General features: G+C 38.2%; 1 protein-coding gene across 2 annotated transcripts in view; it reads right to left on the minus strand.

Moving 5' to 3' along the window:
* RBMS1 (RNA binding motif single stranded interacting protein 1) overlaps positions 1-24,384 on the minus strand; it is a 259,213-nt gene that overhangs the window by 117,703 nt on the left and 117,126 nt on the right. For both annotated transcript variants that reach the window (XM_036745567.1, XM_036745568.1), the window contains exon 2: positions 18,280-18,455. In XM_036745567.1, the coding sequence (XP_036601462.1) occupies positions 18,280-18,455 (176 nt within the window). The remainder of the gene's footprint in view (positions 1-18,279; positions 18,456-24,384) is intronic.

The following is a 24,384-nucleotide window of genomic DNA, read 5'->3' on the forward strand; positions in this document are numbered from 1 at the left end:
ACTGAGTATCATGCTCCAAGGCAAATGGACTTTCAATAAAATAGAGGACTTTCAAGCTTTCTCAGTGAAAAGACCAGAGCTGAATAGAAAATCTAACTTTCAAACACAAGAATCAAGAGAAGCATGAAAACGTAATCAAGAAAAAGAACAAGAAAAAGAAATTGCAAGGGACTTACTAGAGTTGAACTGTTTTGTTTACATTCCTACATGGAAAGATGACGTGAATGATTCATGAGACCTCAGTATTAGGGTAGCTGAAGGGAATATGCATTATATATATATATATATATATTATATATATATATATATATATAATATATATATATATATGTGTGTGTGTGTGTGTGTGTGTGTTTATGTATACACATATGAGTGAATGTGCATGTATGTATATATGTATGTGTATATATATATATGGAGAGAGAGAGAGAGAGAGAGAGAGAGAGAGAGAGCAGGCACAAGGTGAGTTGAAGATGAAGGGAAGATATCTAAAAGAAAGAAAATCAAATTAAAGGATGAGAGAGGAATATATTGAGAGAGGGAGATAGGGAGAGATAGAATAGGGTGGATTATCTCACATAAAGGTGGAAGAGGAAGCAATTCTATGGGAGGAGGGGAGAGGGCAGGTGAGGGGGGAATGAGTGAATCTTACTCTCATCAGATCTGGCCTGAGGAGGGAATACCATACATACTCAATTGGATATCTTACCCCACAGGAAAGAAGAGGGAAGAAGATAAAAAAGAGGGGATGATGGGGGGGCAGATGGAGGTGGAGGTAATCAAAAACAAACACTTTCAAAAGGGGACAGGGTCAAGGGAGAAAATTCAATAAAGGGGGATGGGTTGGGAAGAAGCAAAATATAAATTAGTCTTTCACAACATGAGCGTTGTGGAAGGGTTATACATAATGATACACATGTGGCCTATGTTGAATTGCTCGACTTCTTAGGGAGGGTATGTGGGAAGGGAAGAGGGGAGAGAATTTGGAACTCAAAGTTTTAAAAACAGATCTTCAAAAACAAAAAAAAAAAAGTTTTTGCATGCAACTAGAAAATAAGATACACAGGCAATGGGGCGTAGAAATTTATCTTGCCCTACAAGAAAGGAAGGGAAAAGGGGATGGGAGGGGAGTGGGGTGACAGAAGGGAGGGCTGACTGGGGAACAGGGCAACTAGAATATATGCCATCTTGGAGTGGGGGGGAGGGTAGAAATGGGGAGAAAATTTGCAATTCAAACTCTTGTGAAAATCAATGCTGAAAACTAAATATATCAAATAAATAAATAATTAAATGATTAAAAAAAAAGGTGTGAGTCTTTGCATTTACAACACAGTATTTCAAAGAGGGAACTTAAGTATACCTTGAACTATATAGACTTATGTTTTGAGTCCAGATATATTTTGACCACACAGTTCAGTGTCAGGGAAGAATAAGATACCAAGAATAATACCAAATTGTTCCCATAATATGTCAGAAAAGTATCTTATACAAAACAAGTTCTTTACTCACAGAAAGGGAAGGTTTTCAGGCATATTTTTCCTTAGTGGGTAGTTAAGACAATCAAAATTGTCATTGATTAAGCTCAAATGCTTACTATGTTAATAGGATCTTAGTATCCCCTAAACTGGAGAAAATACTATATATATATATATATATAGATATATAATAAATGAAAACTGGCTATCTGCTATTCAAGCCACCAGTCATCTCTATCAACCAGAATTCCTCCCCAGGGCTTCAGTGCAATTATAATGATGAAGATAATGGTCCCAAGGACCAAAAAAAAAAAAAAAAAAACCCAAAACCCTAATGCTGCCCACAAGACTGGTCCTAGGGCCGGGGATTGTCAGAACAGTAGCCAGGGAAGAGACAAGCAGCAAAGTACCCTTTTCTTCTATTCCCCTTCTCCATCTACTTTAGGGAATGATCCTCCCTAGCAGGGTATGTGGAGAAGCAGAGAAGTAAGAAGCAAATCTTAGACTTGGTAAAATTAAGGACAGTAGTTACACAAGAGTGGAAGAGCGAAATAAAGAGCGAAATAGCAGCAGTGAGCAGGTAATACAGTGAACCCACTGAATGTTTCTGAGTATTTCTTAGTATTTAAGCGCTACATATATGTAGGCAGGGTGTATGTCAGGGGCTGTCTGTATTATTTTCCCCTGAAAACTGGTAATCCATATAATAGAGCATAGAAGACAACTCTTAATAAACCAAAAATATCTGACTAATCAGAATACCTCGTTCCTTGACTATATCAAAGAATTTACTGTGTATCCATATAACAGTAGGTTTCAGACTGTTTGATTCACAGAAATTTAAAACAATAGGGTTTAATGGGCTTTTAGCAGAAGTGTTTATTGGACTCTCAAAAAAAGGCTTTTAAACAATAGTAATTACAGGTGCTTAGAAGATAAGAGCAAATATAGTGGGAGCAATGCCCTAAAATCCTTCCCCCCCCCATTAAAAGAAAGCTAGTTTTGCCTTTACAGGTGTCGAATCTATGCTCAAAATTTTACTGGAGTGGGGAGAATAATTATGCAAGGCTATTGACATCACTTCCTGGTCACCTGAGTAGAAAATAGGCAGAAGGAATACCAGGTGCTGGCTGACGCTTTTCTGGCAGACCCATCACGGGTGACTCAGAAGCAAGGGACCTCAACTGAGCTAAAACAGCTAGGATATGCATTCTAGATGCATACATATCCTTGTTGAATATCCTTCCCCTGCTAGACAGACAAATCTTTTTTTTTAAGTGCTGAACACCTATAAGCATCTCCTTTCATTCCAAAATATTAAACATAAGCTACCGAGAAACTGGCCTGAATCAGGCCCAGGCCAGAACAGTATTTCCTTTCTTCCTAGAATCTGAGAATCTCAGAGATAGGAAGGGTCCACAGGGACCATTTAGTTCCAATATCCTCATTTTTCAGACAGGAACACCTAGAGAAATAATGTAATTTGACAAAAGACACACAGCCAGTTATGGCAGAACTGAGATCTCCTCTATGCGTGCATGAGTGTGTGCGTGTGTGTGTGTGTGTGTGTGTGTGTGTGTGTGTGTGTGTTAGTCACAACATACTATCGTCCCAGGTTCAGTATGACCTTCTATATCCCATGGCAACTAAAGTCCATCAACAATGTTTGAGATGCTGACGTCAGCAATCTAGGTCTGGGTGTACCTACATGTCAAAGCAAGAAGGTGTCCTAGAACTGGTTTGTGCAGTGAGACAAAATAGCCCTGTGATGAGGTGTTTAGGATGAGGTTTCCATTTTGCAGTATGTCATGTAGACAAGAGATATGTGGTATGAAAAGCCAATACATTTCAAGTCAATCAACATGGGATTCTTGAATCCACTTACACTGTGAAGGTATGGCCTAATTCACTATCTAATACAGGTTGATGTAATAGCAAAGAGATTTTTCAAGTTTACACACCCAAAGATGCTTATCGCTATGACTCATTCTCAGAGAGCATGAGACAACATGCTCAGGAATATACCAAGATTAGGACATGCCCTAGTACTTATTCTGTACTTAGCTGTTTTCATTATCTATGTGACAACAGGGAAAATACCCCCTAAGATTTTCCTACAGGAGCAGGGGGTAATAACACAAAGAGAATGTTATAGAACTAATGGGTTCTTTAAAAGTAGATAAGAAAGTAACAATTTGTAAACTCAAGAGAAGACTTTCTGGGTAGAGCAAATTTGCCAGCTGACAACACAAAGAAGAGACCTTGGACTATTTGTACCAGAGGTTTATATCATGGTTAGAACAGTGAAAATTAAGGGATGAGATGAGATATAAATATATAAGTTCAAATAGCTCCCAGACCATGAAAAACCATGTCCTCACTGGGTGGAAATGTTCCGTAAAGCCAAGTCTTGCTAGAACAGGTTATTACAAGATGTAGGAAAAGGAATATGGAATCAAGAACTGCCTACAGAAAATACCCCAATCCTTCAAGTTCACATATGGGACATCTCAAAACAGAGTCCGAGTACAGAGAGAAGGAAACAGAAGTTTAGGCCACAGAATAGGAAAAAGGCACAAGACTTAGCATTATAAAGCATACTTTAAAGGCTACCAGTGGACTGTAATAGACAGATGAAATAATCTTTCTATGGCCCAGTCCTTTACCAAAGAAAGCCACTGCTTCATTTTCCTCATCAGCAATCAGTAAATGACCTTTGCTTCTTGACCTTCAAAGGGGAAGGTGAGAAAGTTTCAACCAGAATACCAGGTATGAGAAAACAATGTTTGAAATAATCTCTCACTAAAGCAAATTAGAAATGTGCCTGTCATTTTGCTGATTGATTTAATTATGTATTGCATACTGGCTGATTTTTTAAAATTTATAAAATACCTAGAGAATTACTAGGTTTGCATTTTTTACAAGCCCATTAAGAGAAAAGCACATTTTCCATGTTAGATGGAAATAGCAGTAGGGAACTGAAATATCAGCATTCCCAAATGAGCTACTCTGATACAAATATTGATTGGAACACAAATCTGGCAAAGAGAGATGAGCAAGTCATGTTCCATCTCCTGTGATGTGAAAAGGGCTATTCGAAGAGCAGAGAAAGTGTAAATTAAACCGGGGGAGGGTGGAAATCATTAACAAAACAACCACCCTTGGAAAAGCGTAAAATGGAGTATGATTTTTGATAAGGATTAATTACATTTATACTGAGAAAGCTCTAACTTACTACATATGGAGAAATAAGCTCAACAATTTTTTAGTTAAATGACAACTCAAATTATTTTGCAACAGAAAGACTTTAATCAAAATAAAAACATGTGTGCAGCTTGTCGTTGCCAATTATACAAAACCAGACTTGAACTGAGTTCAATGAATAGAGTGATGAGAGGAAAAAAAGTAGTTAATGGTGAATTCCCATATATTGAACACTTGACGACATTCTAACTAAATCAATTATCTGAGAGCAAGATATATCTAAGATGTTAAGAGGTACCATGTTAAAATGTATGTAATTCTACCATTGGAGCAAAAATAAGACCAATTTTGAGGTGTTAGGGGGAGATACTTTTAAAAAATATCAAAACTTGTCCTCTAGTTTGCAAGGTGGTTAGATTTAATCTACAGGGTCAGCAAAAGCAGCTTGTTTTTTTTTTATTTCTATCAGTGAGAAGCTTGCTTTGAAAGCCTTCATGCCACAGGAAAACGGAATTTTAATATCTGGGAATCCAAATTCCGTGCTTCTAAAAGACAATATTCTAAGAGTGTTGGCCCCAAGAGAGACTACATTGTATCCCAATATGTTAATCTTTAATATGAATTAGTGTCAAGGAACTTCAGTGCTATGGTAACTTCATCATAGAATTAGAAGTCCTTGGTGTTTGAGGCTTGGCGCTGCAACTTGTACTGGCCTTGGGCAAGTAACTCATAACTTCTCTGGGCTTAAATTTTCTCATCTGTAAAATGGGCATATAAGAACACCTGCCCTACCTACTCAAGGTTTCTGGAAGGATCAAATGAGATGATGCATAAGAAAATATTTTATAAAAACTCTATAAAAATGTAAAGAATTATTTGACATTATAGTATTAGTAATATTATTAACGAAAAACTGAACCAACATGCAGTTCTTACCCTCAAGGAATTTAGTATAATTTAAACAGGAACTTATTCTCAGCTAGTTCAGTTAAGCATACCAGCATACTTCACCTAATGCTATGTTTCAAGTCTAAGAAAACACTGCCTTGCCTGAAACATTGTGGCAGAAGAAAGTTATTTTGATAATAGTTTCGCAGGGTATAAAGTCTTAGAGCAGTAAATTTTAAGCTACTAGAGATTTTTGGGACACACTGTATTTGAAAGATACATTTCTGACTAATCAGAATTTCAATCAAGAAAGCTTAAATATTCCTATAATGGGGTTGCTGGGCAGACTATTTGAACATGTTAACAGAGCCACTACAAAGAGATCCTACACATCAAGTTAGAGAGACCCTTGAAATTTATGGCCAGCATGGGTGGGGGTGGGGTAGGTGGGTTACGCTAACAAAACCATGTCAGAGAGATATGAAACATTAAAATGGGGGAAGCCATGAGGTTTACAATTGAAATGCGCAGGGCAGGTGAAGAGGAGGAGAGGAAGTTTTTCTTTTTTAAATTTGTAGTTTTTAGTCAACATGGATGCCACTTAGGAAGTCTACCAGTGGGAAAGATCTACGTTCTACTGCAAGATTGCTGTCCAAAGCTCTGGTCACTCAACAAATCTCTTATTAGCCAGTTATGAGAAGTGTAATTTTTACAGTCTAAGAGATAAGGACTCCATCTCTTATATCATGCCTCTTCTCTGATTTTTTTTATATCAGAAACATGATTTCATCATACATGTGTGCTTCTAGAGAAGAACTTCCTCTACCAATGTAAATTAGCACTTGCTCTGCAACTTCTAGTCCCAGAGACTTGCCTGGGCCACCAAGATGTTAAGTGACTGGCCCAAGATTGCCCAGCCACTATGTGTCAGAGGAGGGACCAGAAGGCAGGTCCTCTTGGCTCTAAAGCCAGCTTTCTATCCATTATACTATGCTGGTTAATTTGGGGAGAGGGTGGAAGGGAAAAGAGGGAGGAAGGAGATGGAGAAAAGCTCACTTTTCTATAAAAAGCTAGCATGAAATTCACAGAGGCTGTAACAATAAGCTAATCTTGGAGACAGGGCTGTAAAATGGAGTAAATTAAAGGAAATGTGAGCTGGCAGACTCCAGCAAGGAGAAAGGAAGAAAGATGAAGTTCATGACTTAGAGAGATCCAGTTGTAATAAGATATTCTTAACATTGCCAAGTTTTTGGTGATATTTGCTTAGAATGATATAGGTCAGTTTCACTTTTAAGTCACTTATAGCATCTTTGTGCCAGTAACTCTGAGGTACATTAAAAAAGGCTGTGTCTATGTAAATCCAACTCTATCTGAACTTATCAAAAGACCACTGGGGAGATTAAATTATATATGTATGTACATATGTATTTATGTACATCCACACACATGTAATATGTGCATGTGTATATGGCTTTAGAATACCCTGTGGTCTCTTTCCTCTTGTAAATTTCACTTCCTAATTAAGCTCTGCTCAAGCTAATATTGAAATCAGTTTGCCAACAGCCAGCACAGTACTAAGGGAATGCAAAGGAAGGTGGCCCAGAAGCCTGCTTGGCAACTGGGAGAAGCAAATCTAAGATTAAAAACTAACCAGAGATAATTGAGTTGGCCATGACTCAAACTGGAGGGAAAGGGGGCAGGTTTGTTACAGTAGATAACATACTAAGCAATAACAGAACTGAAACATTCAGTCAAATTTTATGAAAATCTGTGTATATTAGAAATTTTATATGAATCACTAGCACATCTTTCATCTCAAAAAGGGGAGCAGGTAAACTGCCAAATGGCCTAATAGTCATATGGCTCTGAAAAGATACCTCAGTGCTCTTGCCCCAAAGAGAATTGCTTGACAAATGTTTCAAAAAAGCATTCACTTTAAGATCCATCATAGCTGAACCAGTATCCTCTTGGACTTAGGTTGTTGGAGAAAGACCACCAAAATTTTACGTTTTCTTCAACTGAAAGTCCATATTTTCTCATCTTAAACTCTATGAGGTTTACTAGAACAGTGGAGTCAAATTCAAATAGAAACAGAGGTCGCTAAATCATACATAAGGATCCTTGCATGCTGCCTATTGACTTAGAAAACCACATGTTAACATCTATTTTTTATTTTTATTAATTTTGATAAATATTTTCCAATTACATTTTTATTCTGTTTTGGATGATACCAAGGAGTATTGTGGGCTACATGGGGCTTCTGAGCAGTATATCTGACATCTCTGTACTAGAACACTTTTTAATGATTGAGTTAAGTTCCAAATATGACATCTGGATACCTGCACTTTGACTTAGTAGATTAGCATTCCACTTCACAGGATGAATATTTGATTAAGACACTTTTTCTTTGACCAAGAAACAACGATTCAACAGCCAAATGCTCCTCACGAAATTTATGTCTCCTCTCCAGGCAGTGTGATAAGTGCAAAGGTATCCTGAGGGATTTCTAGCACTATCATCTTAAGCCATAAGAGCACTTTCTGAAACCATCCAGGAGTGCAGTATTGAGAGAAAAAGACGTGTGAGAACATGGCATAGTAAATGCATATGACTGAAACAGGATATTAGGAAATATAATACCAATATTGAAAAGAGAGAGCATAGCATTGTCTGTAGGGCTGAAAATCAAGAGAGAACTGGGTTCAAATTCTGCTTGATCCACTTATTTAGTGACTGGGCAAGTCACTTAATAATTCTCAACCTTGGCTTCCTCATCTTTAAAAGGACTATGATATTACCACCTAACTTACAGGGTGTTTCGAAGATCAAATGAAATCATGTATGTAAAACATTTTGCAAACCTTAAAGCACTCATATAAATGCTACTATGGAAGTTTCTATTTAGGAGAATCTCAGAAACAGTGAGAGAAATGGAGATGACACTTTATTTTTTATGATTAACTGAATGCTGAAATTTCATCTTAACTCAATCTTACCTTCTCAGCCTGGGGAAATACATCAAGTCTGTCAGTGGAGAAGTAACACTAAGAAAGCTACATTTTAGAGAAAGAAGAACTATTTTCTGTCACATGATAAAACAGAGACCCTGAAGGGTTACATGACTTTTTCTAGACTCATAGGGCTAAAATGTCAGAGCCAGAGATCGGGGGGTCAGACTTTATAATTCAGAAGACCTGATGATCTGAAGCTCTATATTGCATAGCCACCTATTTGAAGCCTTCTATCCAAAAATGTCACTGAATTTGGCATGTGCAAAAGTCTGCTAAGAAATATTTTTTTTTGGCAGGGCAATTGGGGTTAAGTGATTTGCCCAAGGTCACACAGCTAGGAAGTGTATCAAGTGTCTAAGCCCAGATTTGAACTCAGTTCCTCCTTGCTCCAGGGCCGGTGTTCTACTCATTGCGCCACCCAGCTGCCCCAACTGAGAAGTATTTTAAAGTAGAAGTAGGGAACCTCACACTGAAATCAGTGGGACTGATAATGAATCAACACAGTAAAGTTATTTGTAATCTTGTTGCAGGGGACAATATAGTTGCTTTCATTTTAGTTTTAAAGAAATTTATTGTTTAAAAAATCAGTAAGCATTTTATTAAGCACTCTATGTTATGCATTGTACCAGGCAGAGGAGCCTCTTCCCCTTCCCTCAAGGAGTTTATAATGTAGTAGAGGTGACTAGACAAGTACACAGAGACAACACAAATTACAGACGCTGCACTAGGGGAATACAAAGTATGAAAAGATTAAATGAGAGGATAATTTCCAATTGGGGGCATCCAGGTAAGCTGAACAGGGGGTGATGGCATTTGTACTAGACCTGAAGAATGAGTAGGATTTCAATAGGTTGAGAAGGAGGAAGATGGAATTCCGGGTATATTTTACAATGTGAGTAAGGGTGAGGAAGTAGGTATGAATACTGAGTAATACAATTTGACTGAAGCATTCAGTATGTAAGATTACGGTTGTACCGGACTGTAAAAAGCTTTGAATACTAATTAGGAAGTTGGAGTTCATTCGGTAGATAATTTCAACTTAAGTCAATAAGTATTTGTTAAGAAATTACAACATACAATTCATTTGCCAGGTGCTAGTAATACAGAAATGAGATAAGCTCCACAAGGAATTTATAATCCAATAGGGAGTCAATCAACAAGCACTCACTAAGCACCTACTATGCGACAAACACTGTGTTAGGTACTGTATATGTGAAGATAAAGGGAAACAGTTCCTGCTCTCAAGGATGAAGAAATATACAGTGTTTAGGGGTTTTGAGAAATTTGAAGTGGGAGAAATCAGTTCCAACTAGTTGGATCAGGGATGTCTCCATGGAGAAGGCAGCACTTGAGTGGAGTCTTGAAGGGGATGGATTTCCATAGGCAGATGTAGAAAAGAATCATTCCTATTTATATGGCACTTTACAGTTTACAAGAGGCAACATGGTATAGCATAGCAGATAGACAACTGGTCTTGGGGTCTGGAGGACCTATTCTTATCCCCATTTTATAGTTGAGGAAACAGAAGTTAACTAACTTGTCCAAGGTTACACAGCTGGTAAGTGCCTGAGGCCACATTTGAACTCAGGTCTTCCTAACTGAAGACCCAGTGCTGGATACCTAGATGCACTTGAAAATCATTTTCCTCATTCTGAACCTGATTGAAAAGAAAAAAAGTGATTGCCATTTTCCTTTCTCCCTGGCAAACGCTGAGCTAAGATGGTAAAATTAAGTAGATCATGGTATAGTGGAAATAATCCTGGACCAGCCGTTAAGAGGCTAGGGTAGCTATTTCTCTGCTTACTAGAATCTAACCTCAGACAAATCACTCAGCTACTCTGAGCCTCAGTTTACATACTTACAAAAACAGGGATTCTATTAGCCCTTCTTATCTCATGAGGCTGTTGTGCAAAACTAAGATAATGTGTGTTAAATCCCTCATAACTTAAGCATTGTATAAACATGTGCTATTATTTGTAGCAAAAAGCATTTCAAATTATAAATTACTATGCAAATATACAATAATAATAATATAAAAGAACAGAAGAAATTATCGTTGGACTATAATTTAAAATACTGAAAAACTAGGTGGATAATCAGGTTTCTAACCAGCTGGAAATCAGTACCATTTTCAAGAAAAATCACTTCAACTACAAGATGATTTAAGTTTCTCCAAAACAACATTACAAAAGATAAATTCCTAGAATACTAGAATATGCTCAGAATCACTTTACCTATACACCCACCCATGCACACACACCCATGCACACACCCCATTATATGTAGACAACAATTGCATACAATGCAATCAAAAGACAAGTGTAGGGGAAAAAATGGACATTTGATAAACTCTCAGACTTTCAAGACTTTGTTAAAAAAATCCTGAACTTAATAGAAGATTCGACATACAAGAACCAAGAGAAACATAAGGTACATACCAAAGACTGATTATAAGAGATTAATAAGGACAGACTGCTTACCGTTTATATATGTAAAATGTATGTCTAAGGTTCTTATTAATAATTGGTGAGTTCATAAGAAATACTGGGGTAAACCTGACTATGATGTGAATTTAAAAAGTAAAACCATTTAGGAACAGCTAAAAAGAGTAATTATTTTATACAAATGAGGTGCAAGAGGAAGAATGGATACGGAGGAATTAGATGGGGGAAGAGGGCTGGTAGTTCTGGTAACCGATTTTCATTGGGGATGGGTTTAAGAGGGAACAATACCTATATATTTCGAAGAGTATAAAAGTCTTCTAAATTTAGAAGAAATAAAATGGTAGGGGTGTATGGAGGGGGGAGAGGGCAAGGGAGGGAATTTTTCTCTGGGAGAATGAGGGAATAGATAAAAGGGGGGTATAGAAGGGTGTTTACATTTATGAGAATGGGAGAATAGGGGAGGGATAGGCAAGTGATAGGAGGGCAAGGTAGTAGGTAGAAGTAAAGTAGAGGAGACAGGAGGGACAGGAAACAAGAAATATGCACAAATATAAAAACAAAGATCAGAAGTAGAGTATTTTTGGTAAAGTATATGTCTATATATGTATCTATGTATATGTGTGTGTGTGTATGTATATATAGCTATAGAGAAACATATCTAAACTTTATTGTAGCCTTCAGGGGGCAGGGGGTGGGGGGAGGGGGAAAAAGAACAAAGTAAAAGTGCACAGCAGAGAACAGAAGAAAACTCACAAGGAAGCAAAGAAAAGATGGACAATTCTCAAAACAATGTGTATTATTTATAATATAGGCTTTCTTGTAATGAAAATTTATTGTTACATATTTTGAATTCTCTCTTACATTTTGCTATGCATATGACATGCTTTTTTCCTTTCTTTGTATTTAAGTTTCAATATTTAAGTTTATGATATGTTTTGTTTCTTTTCTCTATTCTATATGTGTGTTCTGGTCCTTGAGTCTAAAACAAAATTAAAAAAAAATTTATTAAGTGCCAGGCACTGTGCTAAGCCCTGAGATATAAAAAGATTCAAAAGATAGTCCTTCCCCTCAAGGAGTTCATAATTTAATGGAAGAGACAACAAATAAATATGTATAAATAAACCTACATACAGGATAATTAAGAAATAACTAATAGGAATGATAAGTAATAAATAGGAAATAATTAATTTTTGTTTGGACTTAAAGTAAGCCTGTAAGTTGAAATGAACAAGGACAACATTCCAGAAATGGAGGATGGCCAGAGAAAATGCCTGGAGCTAAGAGATGGAATATCTTGTTCTTGGAAAACAAGAAAGCCAGTATCACTGGAATGAATAGTACACGGAAGGTGGAAAGGTAGAAGGTGGCTAGGTAATAAAGGACTTTGAACATCTAACAGAGGATTTTATATTTGACCCCGAAGGCAACAGGGACTCACTGGAGTTTATGGAGTGGGGTAAGGTGACACGATCAGTCCCATGCCTTAGGAAAATCAATTTTATAGCTGAGTGGAGCTTGGACTGGAGTGGGGAGAGACTTGAGGCTGGCAGACCCACCAGTAGGATATTGCCAAAGTCCAGGTATGAGGCAGATAATAAGGACCTGCACCACAGTGGTAGCAGTGTTAAGGAGAAGAGGAGGTTTACCTGAATGATTTGTTTACATCCCTTATTTGTTCCCACTAAATTCTACTATTCTGAGTATATGTTATATTCCCACATTAGACTATAACCTCCTTTAGTGTAGGGATTATGTAATTTTGCCTGCTATCTAACATGCCAGACATGCTAGCTGCCTAACAAATGTTTATAGTGTGGTACGGTACATAGAATACTGGCCTCAAAATCAGGAAGACCTGGGTTCAAATTCAACTCAGATACTCATTAACTAATATTCTAATTAGGTAAGAAAACACATAAAGGGGAGCTGGAAAGTGGGGAGCAGGGAGGTTTTATGGTAGACAACATGTTCTGGATTGAGCTGGAAAGTGACACAGAGGGGCCTAGTTCCAGGCAAAATAATATGAAAATTCACCCATCAAGGGATCTGGGAAGGAGGTTAATATTGTATTATGGGAAGAGATGAGAATAATGGTCAGAATACAGGCCTCATGGTATAAAGATAGCTTAGAAGATTGTAGCAATCTGTTTATGTCCTGACTCACCAAAGGATAGGTCCAAATGATATGTGTTTCTTTGAGAAGGCATGCCATGGGATCCAATTTTAAAATTCCAAGGAACACCTCCACAAAGTTCTTTCAAACTGGGATGGCCGGGGAGGCGGAGCCAAGATGGTGGGTGGAAAGCAGGGACTTGCTTAAGCTCCCCAACAGGTCCCTCCAAACACCTATAAAAATGGCAATGAACAAATTCTAGAGCTGCAGAACCCACAAAATAGCAAAGGGAAGCAGGACTCCAGCCCAGCACAGCCTGGATGGTTGCCGGGAAGGGTTTATCCCATGGAGCTGGGAGCAGAGTGGAGCAGAGCCCAGCATGGGCTGCGCCAGGACCAACCAGACCGGGACCTGGGCAGAATAGGCCATAAGGCCCTGAATCAGTGAGCTGTGGCAGTTACCAGACTTCTCAACCCACAAAGGCCAAAGACAACAGACAAGGTTAGTGGGAAAAGCTGCTGGGACAGAGTGAAAGGAGTTTGCAGTGGGCCACCGCCCCGGGGACAGCAGAGGTGGTGCAGCTCTGAGGCTGTTTCCAGAGCTACAGCTGCAGTTGCTTCCAGCCCCAGGCCCACCTGGTGGGAGGAATTAAGAGGTGCATTAGAGCAGAAGTGCAAAGCCTGCTTTGCCCTGCCTGGATCTGGGCAGTAATGCTGGTTGGCGGTTCTTGGGGGAGAAGGAGTACTGGTGTGGCAGAGCTTGCTGTGTAGAAGTAGCTCTGAAAATAGCAGCGCAGCCCCTCAAGCTTGGGACAAAGTATTCTCTACTCTACAAGCAGTCGTACCCTGACAAAAAGCTCAAGGGTCAAGTAGTTGGCTGGGAACATGAACAGGTAGCAAAAATGGCCTCAGATTCAGACTCAGACCTTGGAATCTTTTTTTGGTGACAAAGAAGACCAAAACATACAGCCAGAAGAAGTCAACAAAGTCAGAGAGCCTACATCAAAAGCCTCCAAGAAAAATATGAATTGGTCTCAGGCCATGGAAGAGCTCAAAAAGGATTTGGAAAAGCAAGTAAGAGAAGTAGAGGAAAAATTGGGAAGAGAAATAAGAGTGATACAAGAAAACCATGAAAAACAAATCAATGACTTGCTAAAGGAGACCCAAAAATAACACCTTAAAGAACAGACTAACCCAAATGGCAAAAGAGTTCCAAAAAGCCAATGAGGAGAAGAATACTTTGAAAGGCAGAATTAGCCAAATGGAAAAGGAGGTCCAAAAGACCACTGAAGAAAATACTACCTTAAAAAATTAGATAGGAGCAAGTGGAAGCTAGTGACTTTATGAGAAATCAAGATACTATAAAACAGAACCAAATGAATGAAAAAATGGAAGACAACGTCAAATATCTCATTGGAAAAACCCCTGACCTGGAAAATAGATCCAGGAGAGATAATTTTAAAATTATCGGACTACCTGAAAGCCATGATCAAAAAAAGAGCCTAGATATCATCTTTCAAGAAATTATCAAGGAGAACTGCCCTGATATTCTAGAGCCACAGGGCAAAATAGAAATTGAAAGAATCCACTGATTGCCTCCTCAAATAGATCCCAAAAAGAAATCTCCTAGGAATATTGTCGCCAAATTCCAGAGCTCCCAGATCAAGGAGAAAATACTGCAAGTAGCCAGAAAGAAACAATTTATGTATTGTGGAAACACGATCAGGATAACACAAGATCTAGCAGCTTCTACATTAAGGGATCGAAGGGCTTGGAATATGATATTCCAGAGTTCAGTGGAGCTAGGATTAAAACCAAGAATCACCTACCCAGCAAAACTGAGTATAATGCTCCAAGGCAAAATACGGATTTTCAATAAAATAGAGGACTTTCAACCCTTCTCAGTGAAAAGACCAGAGCTGAATGGAAAATCTGACTTTCAAACACAAGAATCAAGAGAAGCATGAAAAGGTAAACAAGAAAGAGAAATCATCAGGGGCTTACTAAAGTTGAACCATTTTGTTTACATTCCTACATAGAAAGATGAGGTGTGTAATTCATGTGACCTCAGTATTAGGGTAGCTGAAGGGAATATACATATATATATATATATATATATATATATATATATATATATATATATATATATATATATATATATATAGGCAGAGGGCACAGGGTGAGTTGAATATGAAGGAATGATATCTAAAAAAATAAAATCCAATTAAGGGATGAGAGAGGAACATATTGAGAAAGGTAGAAAGGGAGAGATGGAATGGGGTAAATTATCTCATATAAAAGTGGCAAGAAAAAGCAGTTCTGTTGCGAGGGAAGAGGGGGCTGGTGAGGCGGAATGAGTGAATCTTGCTCTCATCGGATTTGACTTGAGGAGGGAATAAAATACACACTCAATTGGGTATCTTACCCAACAGGAAAGAAGGAAGAAGAACACAGTGCCTGGCACACAGTAAGGGTCTAAAAAGTGCTTGTTGACTTTTTTTCTTTATCTTTTAAATTTTTATGCAGTTCGATTTTTGGTTTCTTGGACTTTATGTTATCCTGTCTACCTGTAATTATGCTGCCAGAGTATAAGATATTGCCATACAGGAGTCAAGAGCAGCCAAGATTTCTGTGGTCTGGAGGAAGAAGTATGATAGAGGGTATGGAGCACTTGGCAAAGTTCCCTCTATCTCATACCTGGCACAACACACAAGAAGAGACACCCAGGAGTCTGATTTGCTTTCAGAGGCATTCCCTAAAGTATCATTATTACACTGGCCACTGAGCTAAGGGTGCAAGCTGAAAAGAATAACACAGGAAAGGCATAGAAGGATCTTCATGTAACTGCACTTCTGAATTGATCCCTTAGCTCTCAAAAAGATCACCAGAAACAAATAAATATGTCATGACAGCCAGGTGCTACTTTTTAATTTCCTTGTCTGGAAATATGGCTCTAGTTGCAGAGGAAGCAAAATGTGAAGCTCTTGCATAATTATTATGAACTGTTAGCAAGAACAACAACAAAACAGGATCTCATAGGATCACAAATCTTAAGCTGGAAGAGAGATCGAGTCCAATCCTTTCACTTTACAGATAAGTAAACTGAGGCCCAGTTGAGATAAAAAGATTTGCCTGGGATCACATAGGTAGTAAGTGACAGGTGAAATTTGAATGTAGGTTCCCTGATCTCAGAGACAGTCACGGTTTTCTAACAGGAAAGATGCTGTGAAAACCACAGAAAATTATTGTACTTAAGAGCTGTAAAGGATATCTTATCTGGAGGTTTATAACTTGAGTTCCAGAGAACTTGCTTCCTTTGTAATCATATGTTTTATTTTACGCATTTAAAAACATTGTTAAAAACATGGAGCTCTCGGCAAAGTTCCCTCTACCTCATGCCTGGCACGACATACAGGAAGAGAGTCTGACTTGAGAATACAAAAAAGTTTAAGAATTCCTGATCTACGCCAAACCCCCTCATTTTACAGATTAAAAAATTGTGGCCCAAAGAAGCTAAATGACCTGCTTCTAACTCAGACTTTCTGAATGAAAATCCAGCATACTTTCTACCCATACCACATTCTGTTGTAGTTGTGAATCAAAATCCTTATATGGGAACTTTTCTTCATCATGGAGTAGGAAACTCTATTAGAAAGTATCTTTTATTGCTACAACACATAAAAATGCCTTTTGCTTCTTATTTAAATGTTTTAACACATATCCTTATCTCAGCTTGCTGTATATTTAAACACTCATTGTGATCAGATGCTGCTTTTTTTATATTGCAGTGTCTTCATACAATACTTTATGCTTCTGGCTCTTTGCTTTAATTTTTTTCTCCCTCTTGCTTAATAAGTTAATAAAACTCAGAGAAACTAACATATAAAGTGTCTCTTTCTTGAAAATATTAGCAAAGAAAGTATTTATTTTCTATCTCTCCCCAAATGTACACATGCTTATGTGGCTGGATGCACACAGAGCCATAAGGCTCAGCATGGGGACATATGGATTTCCATTGCCTAAAGGATGAAGGGAAACAAACTAGACCAATAAAGCACAAGGGACACTAAAGAGAAGCTAATACAATCACACCCACTAGTAGAATGAAGTGTTTTACTCCAGCTATGACGGTATGAGATGGGGATGCACTGCTTGATGGTGAATGGAAGGAAAAGGCTGGAAGAGATGAAATGGGGGAATGAAAAGCTGCCTGGATTTGGAGTCATATTTTAAATAATTCTTATGTCCGGACACACCAAAGGATAGGTCCAAATGGCATGTACTTCTTCGTAAAGGCATCCCATGGAATCCAATTTTGAAATTCCCAGAACACCCCCAAGAAAGTTCTTTCAAACTGAGATGGCCTACATGTCCCCTTTTAAAATTCTTCTTTCCATGAGCTCATGCCTCTCCCCTTTCTTTCTCAAGCTTCTGCTAGCAATTCCCAGTCATAACTCTTGCCTGTGTGGCTTTGAACAAATTGCCTAACCTCTCTGGGCTTCTGTTTCCTCATCTGTAAAATGATTGTGTTGTACCCAGTGGACTTCTAGGTCACTTCCAACTCTAACTACATAATGCAAATTTGCCAAGTGAGGTGCTGAAGCCAAAATTGAAAATGCTAGATATCTGCATTATCTTCATTCTAGCATGAAAAAAATAACTTTGAAAGAAGTTGCTCCAAACAAAGAAGCTTTTCCATTGTAATAAACCTGTTTTACTATTTTAAAATACTATAGTATCAAATACTAGGGGTAGCTAGATGGATAAAGCCTGGAGTCAGGAAAACCAGAGTTCAAATTCAGCCTCAAATACGCACTAGCTGTGTGTCCCTAGGCAAGTCACTTAACCTTGTTTGCCTCCATTTCCTCACCTGCAAAATGGGCTGGGGAAGGAATTGGCAAACCATTTCAGGATCTTTGCCAAGAAAACCCTAAATGGGGTCATGAAGAGCTGGACACAGCTGAAACAATTGAACAACAGCAAAATTATCAAATACTAATTGAAATAATAGTGACCATGGCTAAAAACACGGATGTCCTTTTGTCATGATGTGCTTGTAGCATCTGCATCCAAACTAGAGCAAACATCTTCCATCATATGCTTTCTTCATCAAGCTCTCCAAAATGTTTAAAAGCAAACACTTACGGTTGACAAAGTTTCACCAGGTCCTGATCTGTGGTATTGGGAGGCAGTCCTCTGATATAAAGGTTTGTTTTGCTTAGTTGATCCCACCCTGAGCTGCTACTGTTGCTACTGTTGTTATTACTGCTGGTGGTACTGGGGCTGGGAGGAGCCATTGGGTGGGCTGGCAAAATGGGCTGCTGGAAAATTAAGAAGTAGTATGTTAGAACCTAGTAAACAAAAATTGGAAGAAACTTGTAGCAATGATCACAGTGAAGGTACAAGGGCCATTTAATTTCTATCTTCAAGAGTTTTATCACCTTTTAAATACAGGTGTACTTCAAAAAAAATACAAGTATACTTCAAAAAAAATCAGGATGTGACAATCTGGATATACACACTTTAACCAATATTCACTTCACAGAATGGTTCACTGTAAGAATCCCCTAAATAGTAAGTTTCTTTAATGCCTTTAAACATGTAATTCAACTACAAAATATTTATACACATTTTCAGGAACTCATTTGTTATATAATATGACATCTATGTATATGGAAACTCAGATTTAATTTACTCGCATGAAGCTAAAATACAATTTAAAAATAAGATTCCCCTTTTAACTTTTCAAGTGACTATGCAATAAAAATTAAAATATATATATATACATATATATATACACGTATATATATATGTATATATGTGTATATATATATATATATATATATATATATATATATATAAGAGCAGATGATTTAGGGATAATTTTGAAGCTGTTCATTTTAACAGAAGGTCAATTTCTACCACCACAAAGGGTTCATCTAGTTCTATGGCAGGAATACAACATCATTCAGACATCTGGAGATGGTTCACAGTTCTGCTAACTTTCTACCTCCCACTCCCCTCACCCCCTCAAATCTGGCTAAACTTGTGAAATGTAACTTGTGAGAACTTTGTTGTAGTTGGCAACAAGCCTGGGCCTCTCTCTCAGAGACAAACACAACTATTACGAAGAACAAAGCCCAGGACCCAATGCAGTTTTACACTCAGCAGGCACCCAGGAAGAATGTCTGAAATCGTCCACATTCCAAACCTTCTCTGGACTATATTGCTGGCAAGGTCTACTGACCCTGAGCTGCTCTGAAGAATTTTAAGGAAGTTCTATGCAGTTTATGCTGCAAACGCCATGTGTGCAACCCTCAGCCTCAAGTTAATTAGCAAAAACTGCTAGCAGCTTCATACTAGTAGAGAAATTGCCACCTCCCTAACACCCTTCCACATAAAGTCACTCAAAGAGAATGCAAAACTAAACAGTCAATGAACTTAAAGAAAAAAAAGTTCAAATTTATAGAATAAATTCCAGACTTTTTTTCCAGCAATTCTGGCTGCTAGGTAGCTCGGTGGAAAGAAAACAAGACCTGAGTTCAACTTCTGACTCAGACACCTATTAGCTGCATGACCCTGAGCAAGTCACTTAACCTCTGTCTGAATCAGTTTCTTCATCCATAAAATGCAGATAATAATAGCACTTATCTCTCAGAACAGCTGTGAGGCAGTGTTTTGAAAACTTTAAAGTGCTTAATGTTCACTAGTAGTAGGAATAACAACAGCAGTAGTAGCAAGTACTACAAATAACTTACTGAAGAATATAAAAGACACAAACAACTTTCATCTTGTGGAGCAAACCAAAACAACCACAACAATTAAAAAAACCCAGTAAAAGTACTCTTGCTTAGTCTGACTTTATGCCACATACTTTTTTTTACTTTTTTTTTGGAGGGGGGAAGGCAAGGCAATTGGGGTTAAGTGACTTGCCCAAGGTCACACAGCTAGTAAGTGTCAAGTGTCTGAGGCTGGATTTAAACTCAGATCCTCTTGACTCCAGGGCTGGTGCTCTATTTATTGTGCCACCTAGCTGCCCCTTTATACCACATATTTATATTGTCTGTGTTCTTCTCAATTGTCTACTATAGGCTTCTTGGTCTATATCAACAGTTTCTTCTAAGTAGTCTGCTCACTTCACCCTCCCCCTCAGTCTACAACATCCTGATCCATCAGAATACTCCATTCCTCAAGTTATCCATATTTGAATATTCCTTTTCACCATTCGATTCCAATTTCTTCTTTCTACCTCTAAGGGAATCTTCTTTCCATGATCATAATTCTTCATCTGTAAATGAGGGAGTTGGGCTAAACAGCCTCTTAAGTCCCTTCTAGATCTATGATACTATGACCAAGCTCCTCCATATCCACATTAGTATTTTCTCAAAGTAGGAAGTAATAACTTGATTCAATAAGCATTTATCATGTAACTTCTTTATGCTAGATACCATGTGAGAGGTAAAGTGGAGAGTCAACTGAAGTGCCAGGAAGAGCTGGGTTTAAGTCTTGCCTCAGATACATACTACCAGTGTGACCTTGAGAGAGTCACTTACCTTCTTAGGTCCCCAAGCAAACTTAAGATTATGAAATGTGGGACAGATGTCAAGCTGCTCTAAACTAACAGATTCACAATGTTGGTTCCAGTGCTATGTACTAGATGAAAAGGAGATAGTCCAGGTCCTAAGGATCTTGTACAATAATCTGGGATATACATTCATGGCTAAGTAAACAACTTATTTACAAAGTAATTTGTGTGGGAAGAGTTAAGGGAGAAAACGAATAACTTGGAAAGGGTTGGGCATTAGGGTGGCCTCATGTAAGGAGGTGATGTTTGAATGTAATCTTGGAGGAAGCTGGGGATACAAGTAGACAGAGTTAAGAAGGAAGACCATTCAAGGCATGGGGGTAGGAGTGACCTGTGCAAAAGGCAGGGAATGGGTGGAAGAAATGAATATCTATTAAGTGCCTACCTATTATGTGCCAGGCACTGTGCTAAGTGCTTTACAAATATTAATCTCATTTGAGCATCACAACTCTGAGGCTGATGCTGTTATTATCCCCATTTCACATCTAAAGAAACTGAGATAGATAGAAGTTATATGACTCATCCAGGGTCATACAGCTAGTTAGTGTCTTCCTGACTCCAAGGCCCAGCCCTCTACCCGCTAAAACACCTAGCTGCCTCAAGAGATGTGTGAAACGATGGAATGTCATATGTAGGGGGACAATAAGTAGGTCAGTTTAGCTTAAATACAGTGTGTACATAGGGAAGTAACATGAAACCTCCCCACAAAGATGCATGAATGCCACACTACAGAAGGCTCTGAATGCCAAAGGCAGAAGTTACTATTTTAACCTGGATATACCAAGATGTAGCAAGGAAACTGATGCTTCCAATCCTTTCAAAGAAACAAAGTCCTCTCCTCAAAAGCATCCCATGAAAAATGTGGACCCAGTCAGAGTGGTTGCATGATTTTCTCCATCTTTGTTCAGCAGCATTGGTGTCGAAGTGAAGGCCATGAATGATGTGAGTAATTCAAGGCTACAGCTTGGTGGGACCTACCTGGCAATAGAGTAAGGGGGCCAGGGATTCAAGAAAGGAGAACAGTATTGAGTTAAATTGGTTCAACAAGGGCTCAAGATGAGGAACAGAGTAGCCAGTCAATAAGCATTTATTAAACACCTACAGTATACTAGGCACTGTGCCTTTAAGTGCTGTCAATACAATTATGAAAAAAGAGACAATCTCTGCCCTCAGGGATCTTGAAATCTAACAGGGGAAGATGACACACAAATGAAGTTGAAAAGCAAAGGGAAGGAAAGTAGCTGGTGTGGCCAGGATTAGGGAGGGGATGAAGGGCCTGGTGGAGAAGTCAGAGATGTCCCAGAGTAGTGTAGTGCAGCCAGGTGAGCACTGAGAAGTTCTGAGCTGGGGTAGTGAAGGGGAGTTGCCCACGGAGAGAACTGAGGGGTCAAGGGACTGGAAGGCACAGTGCAGATGAAGAGTAAGGTTTTGTTAGGGAAAACAAAAGAAGAGGTGACCAAAGCTCATCCACACCACTATTTTAACCATCATCTCCATATGGATTTCCTTAAGTTTAGGTCTCTAGCTTTGATCTTTCTTGTAACTTCATGCCCTGTGTTACCAACAGTTTACTGACCCCTCTACCTGCATAGGCTTCAAGCATCTTAAACACAATATATTTGAAACTGAAATTCTCTTTCGCTAATACCTGCTCCTCATTTTGACTTCCTTATTTCTGTCAAAAGTACTAGTACTCTCTCTATAATTTGCATTTAAAATTTTGGGGTCAACTTTGGCTCTTCCTTCTCTTTTATATCTCACATCACATCAGTGGCCAAATCAAATTCCAATCCTATTCTGACAATTAAGAAAGCCTGATAAACAATCAGTTGGGTGGTACAGTAGACTTGGAGTCAGGAAAACCTGAGTATACATCTTACCATAAACACTTACTAACTGTGAGATCCTAGGTAAGTCACTTAACCTGCCAAGTTTCTTCATTTGCAAAATGCACATAATACCACGTACCTGTCAGGGTTGTTGTGATGATAAGTTGAGATAATATTTGCAAAGCACTATGAAAAATTTAAGTGCTATATAAATGCTAAATTATCATCATCATCATCATCATCATCGTCATCGTCATCATCACCTCACACTGCTAGATTCACTTTCCTTATGAAGAGGTTAGATCATTTCATTCCACTCCTCATCCTGTTGCTTAAAGAATAGAAATCCTCAAACTCCTTGACCTGGCATTCAGGACTCTCTCTAATGTGGGAAAAGCACACACTGTGGATTCAGGAGACCTGGACTCAGATCTGGGCTTTGCTTACTACCTCTGTAACTTTAGGGAAGTCATTTAACCTCTCTGGGTCTGAGTTTGCTCATTTCTACCTCTAAACTCTGATCAATACTCTACGCTCTATGACCTTTATAGTTTTCCTCACATCCTACACCTTCCTGCACCATCTCCATGTGTCTTAAACTCCAATCAAAATGACTAAATTGCAACCTGCTATGAAGAGATGCAATAAAAACTAGACCAGCCTCCAGAATGACAAGCTCAGCTGCGCCTTAATCTCCTGTATGGTTGCCTTGTAACCCTTGGACTTCAGTTGCATCAAGCAGAGACAGAATTAAATACATAGAAAAAGCTTTCTGAATCTATTTCTCCTATTTTTTTTCCCAGCAGGAATGAAGAAAAAACATTCACCATGCACCACACAATAGCCTTGTTGGAAACATTTCAAAGCATAACATTTAAAAGACTCCTAAGCTTTGTACATATTAGGACTCAGTAAGTATCTATTGACTCATAACTGATACCCCAGGCTTTTCCAGACATTTTTCTCCTCAAACCCTTCAATTCCTTTGTCTTTTTGCTGGGGGTTCTATTATCTAAACTTCACTTTAAAGAGGAAGGAGATAATAAGTATAAAATATCTTATCATGCACCCTCCCAAGTTGTACATTTTCCTTAAATCATTTTGAGTTTGAACTGAATAACATTTTTATAGAGCAATATTACATCTCCTTTATCTTAACATCTGTCTAAAATGATCATGACAAAAACCTAGCTCAACATAACTGAACACCTTTGTTAGGTCCATCATTTGTATAATCACATCATTTGTATAAGAAATGTGAAGAAACACATTAAAAATTCTGAAGAAACCAAAAAGGAAAGCCATTAGAAGCCCACAAATGGCCCTTTTAGCTCAAAGGTTCTACAATTCTATGCGATTCAAGTCATATTTTCAAAAAAAAAAAACTGGCAGGAATTGGGGAGAGAAGTAAAGACAGAGGCAGTGAAATGTTCCAGATTAAAAATAATTATAACAATGATTCAATTAATTATCTACTATCAAAAGATTTACTTATATCACAAAGAGGAAAATTGGAAAATTCACACAGGGACTTAAAAATCAGCTAAGTGACTCATATAAATAGTAACAAACACTCATTAAAACAAGAATGTATCAGTAACATTTCAATTATTTTTTTTCTTATACTCTTGTAATGGATTAAAAGCAACAAATCAAAGTCAACAATCCCAAAGTGGCTATCCTGTTTGTTGACGACTAATCTAAAATTCCATTTTGGGGAGACTTGTCCTGCTGCCTTGGGGCCTAGGCCTTACCTCTTTACATTGACCTCAACTAAAAGTAGAGAAATTCTGCTCTGTTGAACTGATACTTAAACGCCATGTTCTGAATCATCAA

Source organism: Trichosurus vulpecula, chromosome 2, assembly GCF_011100635.1.
Source record: "Trichosurus vulpecula isolate mTriVul1 chromosome 2, mTriVul1.pri, whole genome shotgun sequence".
Classification (NCBI taxonomy): domain Eukaryota; kingdom Metazoa; phylum Chordata; class Mammalia; order Diprotodontia; family Phalangeridae; genus Trichosurus; species Trichosurus vulpecula.